The following is a 20,000-nucleotide window of genomic DNA, read 5'->3' on the forward strand; positions in this document are numbered from 1 at the left end:
TGGCAAATCAGAAAAGGTTCTTTATTGAGAAAAATGCAAGTTTAATACAGATATGATATAAATTACAAAAAATGTTTTAAAAATCACCTCTCCAGGATACCCAAATTAATTGAAGGTGGAGTCTCAGTGAAGCAAATAAAGTCTTTCCTAGATCATCTCTTATTTTAAAGCAGGTCATAAAAATAGTCCAGGCCTTGTCCCAGTTCCCAGATGGATATTCCAGTGCCCAATTCTTTTGCAAGCTCTAAGCGCAACTGGATAGACTAAGACAAAGACACATAAAGCAATTACCTTTTAGTCAGAGATATTAGACACTCCATGCTGTCTTCTCTTCATGCCATTATCAGACATTGTAAAAACATCTATCCTTGAACCAGATACTGAAGAACCTAGCCTATATTTCAAATACTCTCTGGTTAGCAAGCAATCATCCAGTATGAGATAGTTAATTGCACCAGTTAATTCAATGACCTAATAAAAGATAACCAGCTAGATAGACAAAATGCCATAGAAATAAATCAGATTTATGAACTATGCAAAGGACTATTCTAATTTTGGCTATCATTTCACAATGTACAGAAATTCTAACTCTTCCCAAAAATGTCTCAGGGGTAAAATAAAACTTTATCACTGAAGACAATTAGAACAACTTGTCAAATACCATCAAGATCTCTTACCTACCCTTGCCTTCTCCCAGGACAAAGTCACAATTTTCATTATCACAATTCTATTTTAAAGAGAGTCTGGGAGATTAGTATTTAAAAGTATTCCTATTTGAGCTCCAGCCATTGATTTAGAGTTAGTTTACCCATCGGTTTACAAGGGAAGCAATGCCATAATTCACGTTCTGCACTTCTTTCAGTTCAGACAATAAAAATAATTATTTTTCAATCTTTTACTTTCAGGTTTTCTTACTTTGAAGTGCAGCACTGCAATGTTTAAACTGCTCACACCAGGGATGTGTTTAAAACTCATTTCCATAGAAACAGAACATGTATCAGGGCATCATTAACAGATCCACTGGGCCCAGCGCTCATGACTGCTTTTAACTAATAATGCACAAACCTAAGTTTGAGCAACCTGCCAGTGATTATAACATTAAAAAGGGGAAGAAACACACTTGTCATGGAGTAATAAAATTAAGTGTTCCCTGACCATCTTGATCACATTACATGAACAACTCTTTTATTTGTGCCATCATACAAATCTCAAAATACTTCATTACTAGCTTGTTGAAACTGGAAAGAAAACCTGTTTCCATAAATTCACCAACCATCAGTTGAGTATCTGTTAGAGAAGAAGTAATGAAAGAAATGTGCAGGAATGAGTGTTCTTAACCTGGTTAGTACTGACAATAGCAGGGTGAAATCCTTCCACAAGGCGAAAGAGAACATAGCATGACAACATGCAGCACGATCTACCTTTTCTCTGACAGGCTCACAATGAAACTTTCTAACACTCTAAGACAGGTACTACTAGCAAGAACATAGTTAGATGTGGTAATCAATACCCCATATGTGCTAGTACTTCCACCAGTATTAGATTAATGAAAGGAAATATCCTTGTACTAATGGAGCTTAAGATAACAATCCTGTTCAGAAAAACAGAGCCTTGGATCGTTTCACACCAGTTTAACCATAGAAAATGTCTCTGTTCTCTGTTAATATGATATACTTTCACTACAGAAGCAATTCCCTTCCAATATTAAAAGCCAGCAGAGGCTTAACATACTGCCTTTAGCTTAATTTGAGAAAATCTAAAGATAGCTTCCTAGGAACTAAGGCTGCAAGTAACCATTTTATCCTGTATTCTGGTATATTGCAGACTATTGTGTAGACAGAAATTGTACGTCCTGCTAAAGGACTTTAGTAAGGCCAAATGCTTAAGTTTTCAAAACACTAAAATATGTTCCACAGAAACAGAACTGAAGAAAACGGGGTGATATAGGCTGCCAGGGAGAATCAGGACCCTCCTACAGAGGAAGGCAAAAGTTCCCCAAGCTTCCAGCCAACACGATCAGAAGGAAAATTTCTTGTCTCTTGTCTGACAATCAGCATGTCTGTTAGCACATGAACTGTGCATTCGAACAGATCCTCTCAGAGCACTGGTTTGCCCTAGTGCATCTTATCTCTAGACATGGCTAATCTCCAAAGATCGCAAAACCCCATTATGCATGAGATAGAAAAAACAATCTTCTTGTACAGGCAGCTCAAGCTTTGAATCATAACAACCACATGAGGGTAAACTTCTTTCACAAACATTTTCTGAACCGTCTCAATAATACAACAAGTCAAGTAAACATCTCTTTCCTCTTACAGCCCTCTGACATGAAAAAGTGGCACCGACCTTCAGTGTTGGGTAGAAGACAGCATGTTCTCCTCCTTTATTTCTGCAAAACAGGAAAACCAAATAGACACAATAGTTTTAATAGATTTCCATAGGATTTTTAGTGAGGTTAAAATTCAAAACGAGTTTTATTCCTTCACACTAAAAGGAAACAAAGACAGTGCTGAAGAAAACGGCCAATTTTATTTTGAAGAAGTTATTGCTATTAAAAATAAGATACGCTAGTGTGTTCAGCACATGAGCATTAATAAGCCCATATCAATGACAGAAACTACTTGCCATTTAGCACCTTGTATCTTTGAGATTTCTCACCCAGTGCTCATTCCACCCTGGAAGCTGAAGCACTCTGCCTCTGAAATAAGACACTTTTGCCATCAACTTCCATTCATTCCATACTTGCACTCCGGCTACTCTGTCTACTGAGGGCAGGGTAGGGCCAAAATCTTCTCTACTTCTCTTCCTTTTCTACTGCAGATAAGAGCTACTCCTGCCCTTTTTCTACTGTAGATAAAAACATCTCACAGCACATAAATCCAAAGTGGTGGGGGAAGAAAAGCCATTAAGAAAAGGTACACAAAACACATCTAAAAGTCAAGTATGCAACCGAGTCATTGTCCTGCAGGTATCAGTTACAGGAATATTTGTCAGAAAGGTCCTCCTGACAAAATAATCCTACTTAAACGGGCTTTGAAAACACTAGCAGCTGGAAAGTTAGAAAGTTCAAAACAAGACTGTATAGAGTCAAAGACCTGCTAGAGGAGTCTTTGTATAGCAATTGCATCATGCCACAACTACAACAGCAAAAATCCCTGGTTATCTACAGGATTCCTTAAAAGGCTTCACGATGAGGCCTTTCAAAACATCTAAGGAACGAAGCAGTTTCCTAATAACTAACACAAAGTTTGGGAAGAAATCAGGTAACTTTCATGATTAAGATGAAAGTCCCAAACTTTGGGCATCACACTTTGTCCAAGAACTGCTTACAATGAAATACAATACAGGCAGAGTCAGACAACATACTTATTTACCCCTTTAAGGAGGACAACTCTTAGAAGAGGTGAAAAGGCTGACAGCGAAAATAGAGGATCCAAGAGAAGATCTCACAACAGAGATGGTTTGAAACTAGATCTAAGTAAACACACTGAGGTATCTTGTTGCAACTGGATTATAAAACTGTCAGATAGTAAAAGACAGTTGCACCTACTAAATGCGCATCTGAAAAAGATGAAGACATTTGGTTGTCAGATGCAAACTGTGAAAGATTTTCCCCAAATTACTATCGTTCAGGTTAAATTAAATGCTAGCAGTATAAAATATACACACAGGGCAAGCTACACTGGGCACAGATACCAACGCTACATTTTAAACCCCAAATAATGAGAAGGATGAGTTACAAGTAGTGTCACAGCACCACTTTACCAGTTAGGCTAGGAGGAAATGCAGAGTGCATAGACAGACCAAGTAGGAATTGCTCCTAAAATCTCCCAACTTATGTAAGTGCATACTTACCTGTAAAGTGCACTGGGACAAGCACTGACAGACAACACATTTCTGTAACTATTTGTAATAGCCTCTGCCTGCTACATGAAAATCATTAGCTGTGCTTTGCTTAAAGATTCATGATTTGATTTCTCAGCAACTGCAGACATGCAAGATTTCCAGGTGAGATGCTTTACCAGTGAAGCATATTTCAGGCTTCGCTGCCATCCCCATCCAATGTAACTGAACCTTTGCAAACCAAAGTGGTAACTGAAAAAGGGTTCCCTTGAATAACCCTGGCAGCCACTGAACCACTGCAGGCGCACTGAGCCACATGGCTGCCTGCCAAGCACAGCGCAGCAAGTGAAGTTTAGAGTGATTTTCAGATCCAGTGTGCTTTATGCATCAAAAATTCCTCCAGGAAGCCCACAAACAAGAATCTCCAAAGATTGGCTTTCAAAGGCAAATGATATAGTACCACTGACAAGCTATCCCTTTCCCACACATTCAGTTTGCAAGGAGACGTTTAGAAAATGTGTTTCAGAAATTAATCCCAGAAGTATGCCATTGAAACAGAGCCCTCAGATGTACTCTTTCAAGAGCAAGTTTTCATCCGGCAGTCATTGTGTCTCCAATTGGATTGTGCATTAAAGATCAGTAAAACAAAGCTTCTGATTTATTCCTCTTTAGTTAACACAAAAAAACTTGTAATTGTTTGGCACAAAGTAATTTTCGACGGGATACCAAAGGATTAAATATGAAGGAACACAGACCCTGTGTTTCATACAAACACAGAAGATAAATTAAAACACTGCTGACCAACAGGTAAATTTTTTTTTTTTCTGATAAGAAATACACATTGCTGAGAAGTCAGGAGAAAATTACAGGCTGAGAGAAACCTTGAAAATTAAACTAAAAATATAAAGGTAGGACACTTTTACTTTTGGCTTGGTTTTTTTTTTACATTTAAAAATATTTAAACCAAGAAGGTATTTTGGAAATAACAAAGTAGTTCTGATCTTTTTTTTCTCAAACCACCATAAAATGTGTTTTACTCTTGTTTTCAGTGGTGTGTCTTCACATTACCAATGCATTGAATAATATACAAGGCAGTTTTGTAGAAGTAGTAGGTTTTTGTTTGTATAATTTTACTGTATTTTTGTATATTTGCATACAAAAATAGCAAATTATCACTGAGGCTTAATAGGATATTGCTGGGTTTTTTTTAAAATATCTTTTAAATGGATTTTTCCTAGCATCAGGAATCCTTTTGCCATGTCATGATGAAAAAGGAAGGACAAAGAAAGTTACTACCATTTCCCTTCATGTTCTGAGTCCTTTTAAAAACTTTATCTGGAAGTCACTTGATGTTATTCTCATTACATTTCTCTACAGTTCATTCCATTTAGTGGAAGTCTGTTGCTTGACCAATCTTATCACCAGGCCTTGTAAAACCAGGCTCTTGTACCACAGATTTTTCTCAGAACTATTTTTGGCTGAGTTATTGGTAATCACCCAACAGTTCACAGTACTAATCTCATAGCCTCTGATTAACTGACACTCAGCAGATAACTTTGATGGATAACTTCTAAAGATATGACTCATCAGGCTCTCTTCTAAAGATTGTTTTAGCTTATGTTATTTCATTAATCCTTCTCTGATTTACTTCTCTTGCCTGAAGCACTCTTTTATGCTGCAGCTCAGTGTTGACATAGAGATTACAAATTTCCATTTGCCGAATTCAGTTGCATGCTATAGTTAACTGGCAATTCATTGTGTACTGGGCCATGCCCTGCAGAACAGTAAGTTAATAAATGTAACTCACTTTTTGTATTCGAAGTAGTGTTCAGCAATTTGTTCATCCCAGACAATTTTTGGTTTGTGCTCCTTCAAGGTTTCAATGTACCTACAAATTAAAAACATAGATATGGAATTAACTTTTCTAAAAGGCAGTTATGAAATTACATTGCAGAAATTTCTGAAAAAGCAGTTGTACCATGTTTAGATGTTGAACACTGTATCAAAAATATCTTCTTGCTGAACAATTAATTTCCTCAGCTGCTTTACAATTAGCCATGTTCGCTTTTTTAGGCTTTTATTTTTAAAGCGATGAATTAATTAACGTTCCTCAATTGGCAAATCTATAAAGGCACATGAAGGCAGTGCTTCAATATTTCTACAGTCTGATTCCTATACACCAAAGCACAGGAACTGAAGTCATCCCTAGGCTGTACCTAATTGTGTCCTCCAAGGCTAATCAGTGCACTTCTTAATTATAAGCCACTATTATGTGATCAGAAAAGTTCTATAAAAGGGGCTTAGTTAATCTTCTAAAAATGAAATTTAAAAAGAGCTTGTTTTCAAGGAAAAGTTACTGCTAAGTAACTCTGTATGAATTTTCTCCACCACTAGCTTCTTGGCATTATTGTCTTGCATGGACATTTTGAACATGGAATGACCTACCTCACACCTACTTGATGCAAAGTGAGGACAGAATACTACTTGTACCCAAAAATCTGCATAGGGAACAGGTGTGGAATAGTTAGTATGCTCTAAATTCATGTTCTTGGTTAGGTCACAGTATCATCTCAGTGTAGAGACAGTGTCTCCTTGTGTCTGCATTTCTGACTGCACAATGGAAATAAAGCTGCTTGCTGCCTCATGTAAGAAGACCAGAAGATGGCAAGCTACTGCCAGTGATAGAGGCCACATGGGTGTCACAGAAATAAGAGAAGTCTCTATCACATGTTCCTCTGTCTCTTCTGCATCTTTTTAACCTGCATCTTTGTGGAGCAAGAAGGCTGAACTTAACTCTGCTGACAACTTTCCTGGCTAAACATCAGAGGGTTTATCTGGCCACGGACCAAGCACCATCAGTTTCTTTTTTTCCTTGGAGATTGTATCAGGAATTTGAATTCAAAGTCCCATTATCAGTACTCTATGTTTATCATGATTATATAAAGCTGTCACAGGCAAACACGGTGATCATAAGGTAGCATTAAAATTATTTTTCTGTTTTTGCAAAATCTATCAAAACCATCTCTTCCACAATATGTCTCATTCTTGCAATAATTTCTCTGCTTATGACAGCATTTACATGGAGAAATTTGCCTTTAAGTCACCTTATTTTAAATAAGAAATTTCCATCTCCTACGTAAAAGATGTCATAACTGATTTTCATCAGCCACTATCCTGACTCCATCAGTGCTGAAATTCCACCTCACTATATACTTCAAAAAAGAGAAAAAATTTGTATTTCTCAGTATGAAAAAGACTTATTCTCTTCTTCGGTATTATTCTAAATGCAATTACAACATTCAGCATTGCAGGGAATATCTTCTCTCTTTTGCTGTTGCTTGCTCATTCATATACTGGTAAATTGTTGCCTACTCCTAGCAGTTTTAGAAAAGATTTTCATTTTGTATTTAAGTCAAATGAACCCGAGCCAGGCATGCTATTTAAGTATCTATATAAGCAAACACATGGTAGCAGCTATTGCAATCCTCCTCAATATACACATGCCCTGTAACAATGCACCTTTTCAAATAATGCAAGTTAACCTCGGAACCTTTTAAGATATACAAAATTTTAAGTTGCCTCATGTCCTGGTTTCAGCTGGGATAGAGTTAACTGTCTTCCTAGTAGCTGGTGCTATGTTTTGAGTTCAGCATGAGAAGAATGTTGATAACACTGATGTTTTCAGTTGTTGCTCAGTAGTGTTTAGACTAAAGTCAAGGATTTTTCAGCTTCTCATGCCCAGCCAGCGAGAAGGCTGGAGGGGCACAAGAAGTTGGCACAGGACGCAGCCAGGGCACCTGACCCAAACTGGCCAACGGGGTATTCCATACCATGTGACGTCCCATCTAGTATAGGAACTGGGGAGTGGGGGCGGGGAATCGCCGCTCGGGGACTAGCTGGGTGTCGGTCGGCGGGTGGTGAGCAATTGCACTGCGCATCATTTGTACATTCCAATCCTTTCATTATTGCTGTTGTCATTTTATTAGTGTTATCATTATCATTATTAGTTTCTTCTTTTCTGTTCTATTAAACCGTTCTTAACCCACGGGTTTTGCTTCTTTTCCTGATTTTGTCCCCCATCCCACTGGGTGAGGGGGGAATGAGTGAGCAGCTGCGTGGTGCTTAGTTGCTGGCTGGGGTTAAACCACGACACCTCACTAGAGAAATATGCAAAGAGATCTAGTTTTGCATATTTAAAATTTAAGGATAGCTTTTAACACCTTGCCTCATTCCAGAATGGCGACTTCAGTAATGACAGGAGACAACATTCATGTAGAACATGGGACCAAGATGTTACAGCCCAGAAGACAAGAATAACCAGCCAAGACAGCCTGGCATGCAGTTTTATACCTGAACGTATGACTTCAAATGAGAAATCCTAATTTCACTTGCTAAAAATCCCAACACAATTAAAGAGTGTTCAACATACATAGGAACAAGCTCTAAATGCAACTTGAAGCAATTATTACAGTCTATTATATATAAGGTATATTATTATTTTAAAGCTGTCCAGGCATGCACTGCATTTAATGAGAACTGATCCTGACCAGGCACAGAGAATTTATTTTCCCTTCTCCTGCCTCTAGGCATTTATCACCATGGTATGTAAGAGCAAAGTTCATCTTCAAATCACGTCTATGGTGATGAGACTAGCACCAAGCTTGAGTTGGGGAAAAAAGAAATATTAGGCCCAAAATAGTCACTACTATCCATTAATTTTTGGGGACCTACTTGAAATGTATTAACTTGGTTCTTACATTGTCTCTATTAAGGACAACAAAAAACCAAAGTACAACGTTCAAAACAATAAGCTCCTGTTTACTTCAACTGCAACTGCGTACTCAACACTTCTGAAAGTCAAGTTTTGTATTTTCTACAGACAACAAGGTTGCTGTGAAGAGTCTGGAAGAGATGCAGCAACAAACCACAGCTGTTTCACATAGGCTTTCTACTGCCCTAACCTGGGAACAATCCATTCCCTTCCTGTAGTCATCTGCCCCAGTCACTATTCATTTTCTTGCAGTAAAACTTACAGCAGCTTTACAGGCAACATCTCCCAGATATGCCGTATTTCCCGTTATCTCTGTGCTATCCTACTATGTGCATCGTAAATGGAAGGGTTCCTGTGTAAAACTGCAGTGCCTGTATCACAACACACTTGCTTGACTCAAACTAATGCTTGACAGGCGCTCTTAACATATTATCTCCTAGCTGAGGCAGTACTTGACTCAACAAATATTGGATACGCAGTTAGTTAAATAAAAATTTTTAAAAAAGCATGAGAAGAGACATTTTCCATCACACTGAACCAGACAAGCATGGGATATCGGTATGACTGGGGTACCAGAGATCTAGATTCATTTCCAGTTTCTCAAAGAGGAAAAGGGATGGGTAGGGAGCTCATCACAGCCAGCCTTCCTTCTTCCTTCCACCTTTCAGCTCGCTCTTCTCCTTTTGACTCATATTTATTGCTATTTTTCTCTCCTCTCTTTCTAATTTATCCCTCTTTCTACTGTCACTGTCCCAGTTCACATCTACTTTTATACTCCTATCTAGACTAATTTATTTGCTTCCTCATCTGTCAGCTCTTAACTTACTAGGTTTCTTCTTTTACCAAGCTGCCTGAGCAGTTAAGAGTATGATAAACACTGAAAACTCAGCTTCACTGTCTTGCACAACGTATTTCCTGGGAAGTTTGTGACCATTTGCAGAGAAAGTCATGCTGTTTCTCTGGTCCTAGCCTGAAACGAGGTCAGCACGGATGAAGTATCTGAAGTGTTGATGCTAGTCTCTAATGAAGCACCAATGCGGCATGTAAAAATGATAAATTTGCATGGATTATCAGGAATAGTATCGAAAGGCAGATGTCACCTGCATGTCCACCTTGCAAATACTTGTTCTTAAACAGAGAACTGCCATTCTGGCTCATTTAAATAGGCCTTGGTTTAACTTACCCAAAGCAACCTTCTTATTCCCCAGAACGTTCCTGCTTGATAATAGCTAAGCAGCTAAAGTATCAATTCAGGTGTCACAACTGGGCTTTGAAAGTTTAAAAGTTACGACTTAGTAAAAACATGGCCACATAATACAAAAGTGTTTGGAAAAGATTTTAAGTCTGCCTGCCACCTTTCATACAAGACTTCAAATCCGCACTGTTTTACTGCAATTTACTGCCATATCTCTTGTTAAAAAGGACACTTCTTGGTCTACAGAGACCAACTGTTACTCTTACAACTCTGATACTCCTGGTTACAAACCCACTGGGCAGGGTTGGACTAAAACAAGCATTCCCTTCCACAGAGTAAATAAGAAGCCAAAACGTACATATTATGGAGTACCTGTAAAGTCAGTCCTGCCAAAGATGTGTATCTATGAACAACACTAATATGGCTACACCTACGCACTATTGCACTTTGCTGCACGTTAAACTAATAAATAAAGGATCCAGAAGAAAGGTTCTCAGGATTTATGGCTGGTGTTCCTTTTCTAAGACACTTTTCTTCCAGAACACGAAAAATGGTATGGCACTGGAATATGTTAAGGTAAAACCCACGATCTATAGTCCCCCTGAAGAATGTATTTATCTTCACGGATAATGCTTTTTCACCAAGAATATAAAGAAACATGTCTCTAGTATATCTTTTGCAACAAGAATATACCTTCTAGGAAAATATATAGCTTTATATAAAATTTTTAGAATAGGATTTATTTACGAAGGTTAACTTTTTTAATCCTCAGGTGCTTTGCTTTACTAGTCCTGAGTCGCTCTTCAACAAAAAAGCTTAGTGAAAAGGAAACCACTACTGAGCATATATCCCATTTTGATGCTCTTTTCTAACACCTTACATTTTCGCCTCAGTTCTCACATGAACAAAAGTCTGACTAGAAGCAACAGGTCTCTAATCAGAAGGAAGGATCATTTGCTCCTGCTGCAGCAAACTGAGCTTACCTTCCACTATAGCAAACTTGAGTGATTCAGTCAAAGGATACAAAATACTATTCAGCTTGAAAATCTATACCACACATTTTCTTTTCAGTCTGCTTCAGTTACAATAGACTTAACTTAGTTATTGAACCCTGAATCTACCAGGAATTGCATCTCCATAACTCACCATCAACAGTGCCTATGCATGGTAACAGATGTTTTAGACTCAACTAGGTAGGGTCCATCTTCCCCCTTTTCAGTGAGCCATATCTCTTAATAAAAGTATGAGAAATCACATAAAAGGCTGTATTCTAAAGCTCAAGAGTTTAAATTTCTGATGCAAAACAAATATACAGAAATACCTCCAAAACAGTTTTCATGGTAGTACTCTTAAGGACATTCCCTATGTTGGTACATATTTTCCAGACAGTACTGGTCAGTCTCCCCACTGCTCTGTGTACATCAGGACACTGTGTGAAAGGACAAATACGAATGTTTGAAACAAGATTTTTCAGCTGGGATATATGTATAAAATCTGTAAGTCAAAATCCCTTTTATTTAATGTTTAATTTCAACTACCATGACACTTCCACATCTCAGATGCTTAGGCTTTTCTTCAACTATTTCCTTTTTGGTGGGAAAAAATGTCAAGAAACAATATAATCTCTAGAGACACTTTTAAACTTTAAATTGAAAAGTTTTAAAAATGAGAATTTTTTTGACCTTCTCTGCTTTTTAGAAGATCATTTCTAAAGAGCAGCTGCAAAATTGCTGCATATACTACAAGCTACCAAATAATTCAACCATGAAACTAACAGTTTTGATAAAGGATGCCTTCAATGGTAATAAATCAAAACACAAAAGGATGAAAATTTGAAAAAGGAAAAAGATTATATAGAGAGATTTTGAGTTCTCACTCACTCGATCCCTAAAATTGCAGCTTTCAAAAGGTAGAGATGCCTTGCAATTTAACAATCTTTAGATATTAGCCTTTAAAATAGTTTTGTGAGCATGCATGAATTTATGAAAAGCCTAGCTGCAGAGTCACCAATAACATAATATTATATATGTGTGTAGATATATATATATAGTATTACATAGTGTGCAGTAATAAAAGTCAGTAATACACTGAACAATGAAGTAAGCTTTCACCACACTGGTCCTATCAGGATCACTTAAGCAACTTTTTACTTATGTCCTCTCAACATTCAATACTCAATAGCACCATATTTACAAAATATAAGTATAAACTTGCAACTTTAAAAGGTGGTAAAGTTGTACACCACTATATCCCTTTCTTGCACATTAAAGAATCTGTATTTTATTAACACAAATCCCACAAGTTCTTTCAAAAGCAAACAGGTTATCCAAGAAAAAGACAGCTACCTATCTTCTAGAGAATCAAAAGAACACACTAACTAACATTACAAGAGTTTTTACTTTGAGGATTTATGCATTTGAGTGGAGAGCACACTCTAGAAGCTTTATTTATTCTGTCTGCAGGGTATGTTATTAAAAAATAGTTCTGTTATGATCCTTAGATTATTTCATGTAAAACAAAACCAAATACAGTTTGCAGAGAGACACCAATCTGTTCACTTTCATTACTGTGGGGTGTCTTGGGTAAAGCTGTTGAAGTATCCAAGTAGCAGCCTAGGAATGAAAAATCTATAAGCAAGCATCATCTTTCTCTGTTAACCTTCTCTCTGTTGTTGCCTGCACCTTTGCTCTGTCAGTTTTAAATTGCAATAATAAGTTGCAATAGTAGGTGCAACTACTTTTTTTGTAGTTGCAATATTTTAAGTTGCAATAATAGTATCTTTACTATTTTAATAGTAACAGGTTTCCAACAGAGTAGTTTCTCTGTGGGTGTGCTGCTTTCAGTAAGTGTTATAGTCATTCTCACTGATTTTTCCACAATACTTCATCACTGACTTAACAGATGACATTTTTCGATGCTTCCCCACCAACCTCACACAAACCTATTGCTGCCATGATGCACAAGCCAAGCCATGATGCACCAGCCCAATGAAAATAAGCAGAACCTCAGCAACATTTCTACTGTTACTCCGGGCTCTTCAAAAGTGCACCTTATTTAGCATTCTCAAAGTAATTTAGAAACAATAATACTTTGGTGGACACAACTGCAGAGAGGCAGCCAAATATTCCCATTTTATAGAACTCTGGAGACACAGAAGACAATGTCAAGCTTTTCAGAAGCGTCCTCTTATTGCTCTTGTCTCAGGGAAACAATGAGCATTAAAACCTTTCAGTGCCTTACTACGGCTACAGAAGAAAGCACAAACATTACAGCATTTCTATGTATACAGGTTTTCACGTTAATAGTGCTCATTCCCATTTAACTTCACAGAGGTTTTACAAAGAAAAAGCCCCATCTGAGAGTGTACACAACGGTACGCTAGCAAATTACCCTAGCGAACTGCGAGTACAGCTGAAAGTACTCTAGTGTATGCTAACTTTTCTCAATACAATCAAAATGGTGGTTCTTTACAAAAAAGAAAACAAAGGTACAGTCAGATATTGATCAAAGAATAGAAGTACTCACAAGGCAGAAGAAGGTGTGAACATTTATATATTTAAGGTTTTGACTCAAACTGACAGATATGAGAAGAACATGTTAAAATATCCTTAAAGAAAACAAGGTATTTCTAAGCCAATAAATACTTCTCAGACAGTGGAGACATAACTAGATTGAGGCAGAAAGTTTGCATACCTGTTTGTATACCTTCAATAACACACTGCTGTTCCACAGCTCCATTTTATTTTGTAATGATACTTTTTTTTTTTGTTCCGTTCTTCTATTTTTCAAGACACCCGGGGCTACAAAATGTGAACTTTTTTTTCCAATGCAGATTATTTATGGTAACAGTTTACTAAGTTGCTTTCTGTTCATATGCATCAACTTTGCATATTTTCTATCAGAAATCTTTGTCATTCTTGACCATTGCCAAGTCTCAACTTTCTAGCTAAAGTATCAGCCAATCTTTTTGCTTGTATTTGTTCAGTTAGACAGATTTTTCTTTCCAATTTATCCAATCTAGCATGACAGGTCACTATCTATAGCGGGGTTTGGTTTTGGCAGCTTTTGCTGTCTTGAAAGAATGAGTTCGTTGCTTTAAAAGCCTGGTGTTATCATCTGGACTCCTCTTTCTGCTCTGGCCGAAGGGCACCCTCCTGTCAGGTGGAAGACAAGTTAATGGTAGAGTGCTAGAACAAAAAGCAGGATTCAGGCAAGCTCACAGAAAAGCACAAGAGAACTAAATGAAATAAAGCATACTGTTACGGACTACCTCAAGTAACTAGTCTATTTAGTCATACTAAAAAAAGTTTAGTTTTACTATGAGCTAGAGGCTAGAGGTTCCACAGGCAAAGGATTTTTTTTTTTTTTTAGTATTTTTTTTAATGAACTCCATATATTGGTCAATTTGAAGTCTTCAATTAAAACATCCTCATTTGGTCTTGATTGCCTTTGCACACACTTTAGAAAATGTGACTATTCAACAAAAATTTGATGTTGTCTTTGGTATTCATCATGGAATTAATACCAAGTAGGCATGCTACTGGGTAAACAAGGAGTAACAATATTCTCTCTTGAATTAGGAAACAGGTCACCTTAGGGTTAACATTTTTTCTGACTCACTTCAGTTATGAGCTATACCAGACAGAACTCTCCCTATGTGCTCACTTCTCAGCAAGAATCTTCCCCCTCCTCCCTGTTTTAAGTTGAAATTAGGCAGAAAAGAAAAAAAACAGCAGAGGTGTAAAACAGTCTAATATAAATAATTTAATAATTTAAAAGTTGATATGAAGTAGATCCTCCCCTCTCTCACACTTCTATTCCATAATTAAAAATGTTTTCATTAGCCATCACAACTGTCTCTGCTATACACCAGGGACAGCGTGAAAAGCCTCATTTAAAGCAGACTGTCAGACTATGTTCTGCAGCTCTAAAATGTAGTACACTGTGAAAACAAACTGATTTTCCTCCAAATTCATACCATCCACCATTCACCAACAAAACCCACAGATATATCTAACATAAAACCTACAGGACACACTAATGACTATCACCCCTAAAAAAAATAAGAAAACCCTTTTCCTCAATTATTAAAAAACATTGCACAGCAGAGGTTCTCTTGTCCACATGGCTTGATAAAACCACCATTGTTTATACAAGCACAGAGTACTCCATGCTGTCTCTGTTGACAACCAAGTTGATTCACCTGTTCTATATTGTCTAAATCCTACAATATAGCTTGTTTATACTACATAGGAAAGTGACAGTTTACGTGTTCGATTGCACCAGCACAATGTAGCTATTCCTAGCAGAGCCGATCAAAAGCCAAGTGCTATTTTGTGAGATATTTAACCTATGCATGCATGCAAATTGTCCTAAATAGAGTTGAAAACATATTGTTACCTTACTAATGAAAAGACAATTTCAACAAAATATGTAGACGTTTCAACAGTGGTACTTATTATACCACTGTATGACAAATCATACAATCTGCATTGAGTTATTAAAATACTGTAGTAATTTTATACTGTATTTTAAAATCAATGTAATGTTTCTATGATACTAGAAAAAAGTAGGAGAAGAATATCTCATTTTTATTAACGCCAGTCACAAAAGTATTAGGGTAAAAAAAGTATGAAGGAGAATACTCAGCACAAAAGACTTTGTCAGTAAAGTACCTACTTTCTTGCAGGATATAAAATTTGAGCAGAACTTCCCATTCTGAAAATGTCAGCTTTCTTACTTTTTTTTTTTTTTTTTAAATCACTTGCCTCTTTAGGTCTCTTTATAGATATATACCTGGGGGTTCTTTACTTTTCCTCTCTGGATAGGATTTATAACCTGCATCTTTTGTGGCATATGGAAAAAAAAGGACAGAATGTGGAGGTCTGTATCAACCTGAAATCTTTCTAGATGCCTCCATGTAGTCATGGATAACAGCACTGGGAAAATAACCCTCTTTTCACAATAAGCCTCAGACTACCAATGATGTTTCAGAATGATTACACCAGAAGATGCTACAGTGCAATGCCAGAATTTGCTCTGAGCAATAAAAGCATTGTTTACTCCCACCATCTACTAAGTTAGTTTCCACCATAATCCAGGATGAGAATCATCTCAACACCAAAGATTTCAGCATATGAATTTCCACTAGAGGCTAGGAGTAGTAAATGAAAGGTTAAATTAATTGTATTAGATAATAAATAAATAATTGTGCTGTCAAAATTAAATATACATAATGTGTAAGTTACCTAACAATCATCTATTATATGGAAGACAAGAAGCTTAGTCACAGAAATGTTATCCTTACAGAATTCTGAAATACTTAAAAGTGCTGCCAGGCTTCTATGAGAATGACTGTCTAAAGGAGAATTGAAAATATGCATTGATGAGAAGCCAACAGGTGATTCTTTCCTCAGTCAGGGTCAAACCACCACACTGACATTGCTGCAGCTTAATGTCCACCCTTTGTAGAAGAAACACAGGTCCTAATAAATTCTTATGAGGCAATGTATCATCATGTAATGGTAGAAGTATTAGTCCTTCCTAGACAGTTAACATAAGAGCTTAAATTCTGCTCCAGCTCACCCAATAATCTAGCTTACTACAGAATCTGGGACGAGACATAGTCTCTCTGCTTAAAACTACTTCTCAACATGATGAAAACTAAACAGGCTTGTTTCAAGAATGAGCAGGTTCGTCCTAAAAAAAAAAAAATCTTTGAAAATAAAACTGCTAGTTTAAGGCTACATTTTCTGAAATGCTTAAGTAACACTTGACTGAGGTTGAAGCGTCTTCAAACACATTACTCTAAGTACAATACTGTGTTCCATTCTTTCAAGAACTGACATAATAGCAATGTATATGAAAAAGTGAGGCTGTGTATCTTTGGATGTGAGGCTGAACAAAGTTCAGATACACTAATGTATCTGCTGTTCAGCTTCAGCTGTAAATAACAAAACCTAAAACTATGCTAGTTCTGTTGCATGTCAGGTTGGGTTCGTTGGGGTTTTTTACACACATCATAAAAGCTTTCCAGACTTTTCTCTTGCTCAAAATATACAAATGAGCTATATTCATCCAGTGGTACAAAGATTAGCTATAAAAACTGTGTTAAACTGGATTTGGAGCCAGTCCAGATTCAGATGATCTCAATTCAGTGTATAGGAGATGAAATTTGATCCACTCCAGCTATGAAAATGAAAGATGAGTGCAGTCACCTATTTTGATATTCTTAATTCTTCTATGCCTACTGCATTAAAAAAGGTAGATATAAAAAAAATCACATTTCTTTTCCATCCTTGCCTAAAAGGTCAGCTGATCTTAATGCCAGTGAACATCACTAACTCTTCCAGTTGCTTCTTGCATCTCCCTTCAACCATTCCTGAACTAAAACCATCCCAATACAAACACAAGGTCAACAGCAATGTCGCCGGCCAGATTTAACAACCATAAAAGCCAGCAGGAACATCTTTTCCTCACCTTGTGTCAGGAAAGGAGCAGCACAGTTGTTCCAAGCCCCCAACTCAGCCCTGTCTGACCTGCCTTTGGGGTACCAGGGGACAACATCTATGGTTGCTGCGAGGCCTGTGCCAGGTAGGTAGGTGCTCAAGCCCCCTGTTCCCACAGGGCTGCTAAAAGGTCCAGGCTGAGACAGATGGGCAGGGGCCAAGCCCCATGCAGGGCACAGTTACGGGAAGGTTACACTTTGTAGCAAAGGAGAATGGAAGGGAACATATGTTGGGTGCAAGCAGCAGAAGGCACCAAGGATGGGAGAAGGATGCTGTGACCGAAGGGGAAGATCTAGCACTGTAGCTCCCAGATGATCTTCTGTAGTCAGGCAGAGCACAAAACTTGCAGGCTGCAGGGCTCTGGGTACGTAAAAATGACCCAGGTCAGGAACAGCCTTAGGAGAGAAATGCTGACTCTGTTCTCTCTGCAGAAACAGGAGAAATAGTTGAGGCCGGACAGAAGCAGTGTTGTCTGCAAGGAACCAGAACTTCAGGTGATGAACAAAGCTAACTACAGTAGGAGACTGTAGCGTGAGAAAGCTGACCGCAATTTGGATTCCATCTGCTTCACAAAATGCTGCGAGTGACACGCAGACATAAGTCTCCACTTGGAAGTAGCCCCAGAAGAGTGTTCAGATTCCTTAGCTCACAATCATGTCAGGCCTACAATTTCCACTACCAGTATCTCTGCCTGCTCCTCCCTGGCCTCATGACTAGTGGGTTTTCAGTAAAACATGACCTGTGAATGCAAAGTTGATACAAAATGCTAAACCGTAGAAGTAATCCAGTTGTTGAACAGCCCTCTCCTTTCAAAGCAGTGGGAATCTGTATCCTTCAAATCTCCTGAAGGCAGCCTCTGCTACCGTGGCTCTGCGCTTCAGCACGTAAGACATATATAAAGTATATAAGGAAGAACGGTCCAAGAAGCAAGAAGGCAGCATTAACCACTGCCTTGTGCAGCTCTGCTGCAGATCCTTGAGATCCCAAGCATCCTGCTGAATGCAACAAATCAAATGCCTTTGAGAATGGTCTTAATATCAGCCCAACAAACAAATTCATGGTATTATTTCCTCCATCTGGGACACTGCCATACTGCCAGCTATCAGAGCCCTAGGACTGTAATTTTCAATGCTGCTATGACAAACAAGCACAAAATGTCCACCATTTACTTGTACCTATTTCTGTTCACTTGAAAAGTATGTAGCAAATGGTTTCAAAATGCAAGAATACTTATTAAAATAATGGCATTTAAATAATTCCTTAAAAAACCCCTTAATTCTGTAACAACAATCATGATAAACTATCTAAAAGAAGCTATGAAATTACAGAGTTCCTCAAGCTTTATTTATCTTACAGTGCTGCTCTAGTTTGCTGAGAAATGTTACCCATGGTCTCTTAGAACTAATGCATTTGAAACCTATTTCAGGTTATGCTCCTAAATGGAAGCATGCTGTAGTATTCTCTGACTTTTAGAGGCAGCCCAGACCAAAACCCAGCAAGTTTTGCTCTTACATCTAAGGTTAATCTGCCAAATTCTCATTGCTGACAAATCTGACTAAAACAGGACTTGCAGGTTATCACACACACCGTTTTTGAAAATTTTCAGGGTTCTTTTGTTCCAATTTTTACTTTAATTAGCTGACACGTCAATTAAATTTTGGTATTTCAACCTAGCTCTCACAAAGCAGAAAAATGTTTCAAACCTACTCCATGTCTTTTAATTATCACCTGTCATGTCTCAAGTTCAACCTCTGAAGACCTGAACACCAAACACTTTCTGTAAGATAAAAGAAACACAGTTCAGGGATAGTTTTTTGGCATGAAGTAGTTATAGATGTACAGTAATAAATTTAAATTATCAAGTGCAATACAGCAGATAGTTTTACCTTCATATGAAAGGAATCATAAATTCAATCCCTGACTGGGAGGATTGTAACTAAAGAAGGCAATGACACTAAAGGAAAATCCATGGCAGATCAGTAAACTCTACAAGCCTCCAGTGTCCTATGAAGCTATGAACTATATACTTTTTTCTACCTTTTTGGACCAAGCTAAGTGAGGAAAGAAGAACATTTCTGCTGACTTTTGAGTTCATTTTTCATACTTCGCAGAGGGATTTTTCTCCTCTCGATTGACCATGTTTTAGTCACAGTTATATAGATTTATTCTGGATTTACACCAATAGAACTAATATAAGACTTTCAGCCTTTGTTTTTTGAAAAGATAAAATGATGACAAATTCATGCAAATGACTATTAATCTCTCATAAATAATGCAAATCTCAGAGGGTTAGTACATTTTTAACATGCTTTAGAATAATCTGGATGGCATATAATTCCTCCATTTTTGGCATGACTTGAATTGAAGATGGGCTATGAAGTAATAAACTATGTTTTATCCAATGAGAGTAGAGATTTATACCCTTTCAAGAAACTATCTTCATCAGGGCAGTTAAGTAAATACTTGAGAACACGGATTTTAAATCTCTTGATATTTAGTTAAACTAATACATATTCATGTGGCAGTGTTCAGTTTTAAAGAAAAGCCTGGCACTTTTCATCATGAAAAACCAGCAGAAAGTCTTCCTTATCTTTGTTGTAACTCTGACAAATATTTGTGTATTTTTATCTGTTTAGTTTCTGCTGAACAAACATATCTGTGCCAGCTGCTAAAATTTGTTAAG

The 20,000-nt window shown here is 37.4% G+C and overlaps 1 protein-coding gene across 3 annotated transcripts in view; it reads right to left on the reverse strand.

Annotated features, from left to right (window-relative positions):
• CHID1 (chitinase domain containing 1) overlaps positions 1–20,000 on the reverse strand; it is a 131,568-nt gene continuing 111,568 nt past the window's right edge. For all 3 annotated transcript variants that reach the window (XM_052812073.1, XM_052812071.1, XM_052812072.1), the window contains 3 exons: positions 5,651–5,731; positions 2,347–2,389; positions 1–263 (listed from right to left, as the gene is read on the reverse strand). In XM_052812073.1, the coding sequence (XP_052668033.1) occupies positions 165–263; positions 2,347–2,389; positions 5,651–5,731 (223 nt within the window). In that variant the 3' untranslated portion in view covers positions 1–164. The remainder of the gene's footprint in view (positions 264–2,346; positions 2,390–5,650; positions 5,732–20,000) is intronic.

The sequence above is a fragment of the Harpia harpyja genome, chromosome 16 (assembly GCF_026419915.1).
Source record: "Harpia harpyja isolate bHarHar1 chromosome 16, bHarHar1 primary haplotype, whole genome shotgun sequence".
Classification (NCBI taxonomy): Eukaryota; Metazoa; Chordata; class Aves; order Accipitriformes; family Accipitridae; genus Harpia; species Harpia harpyja.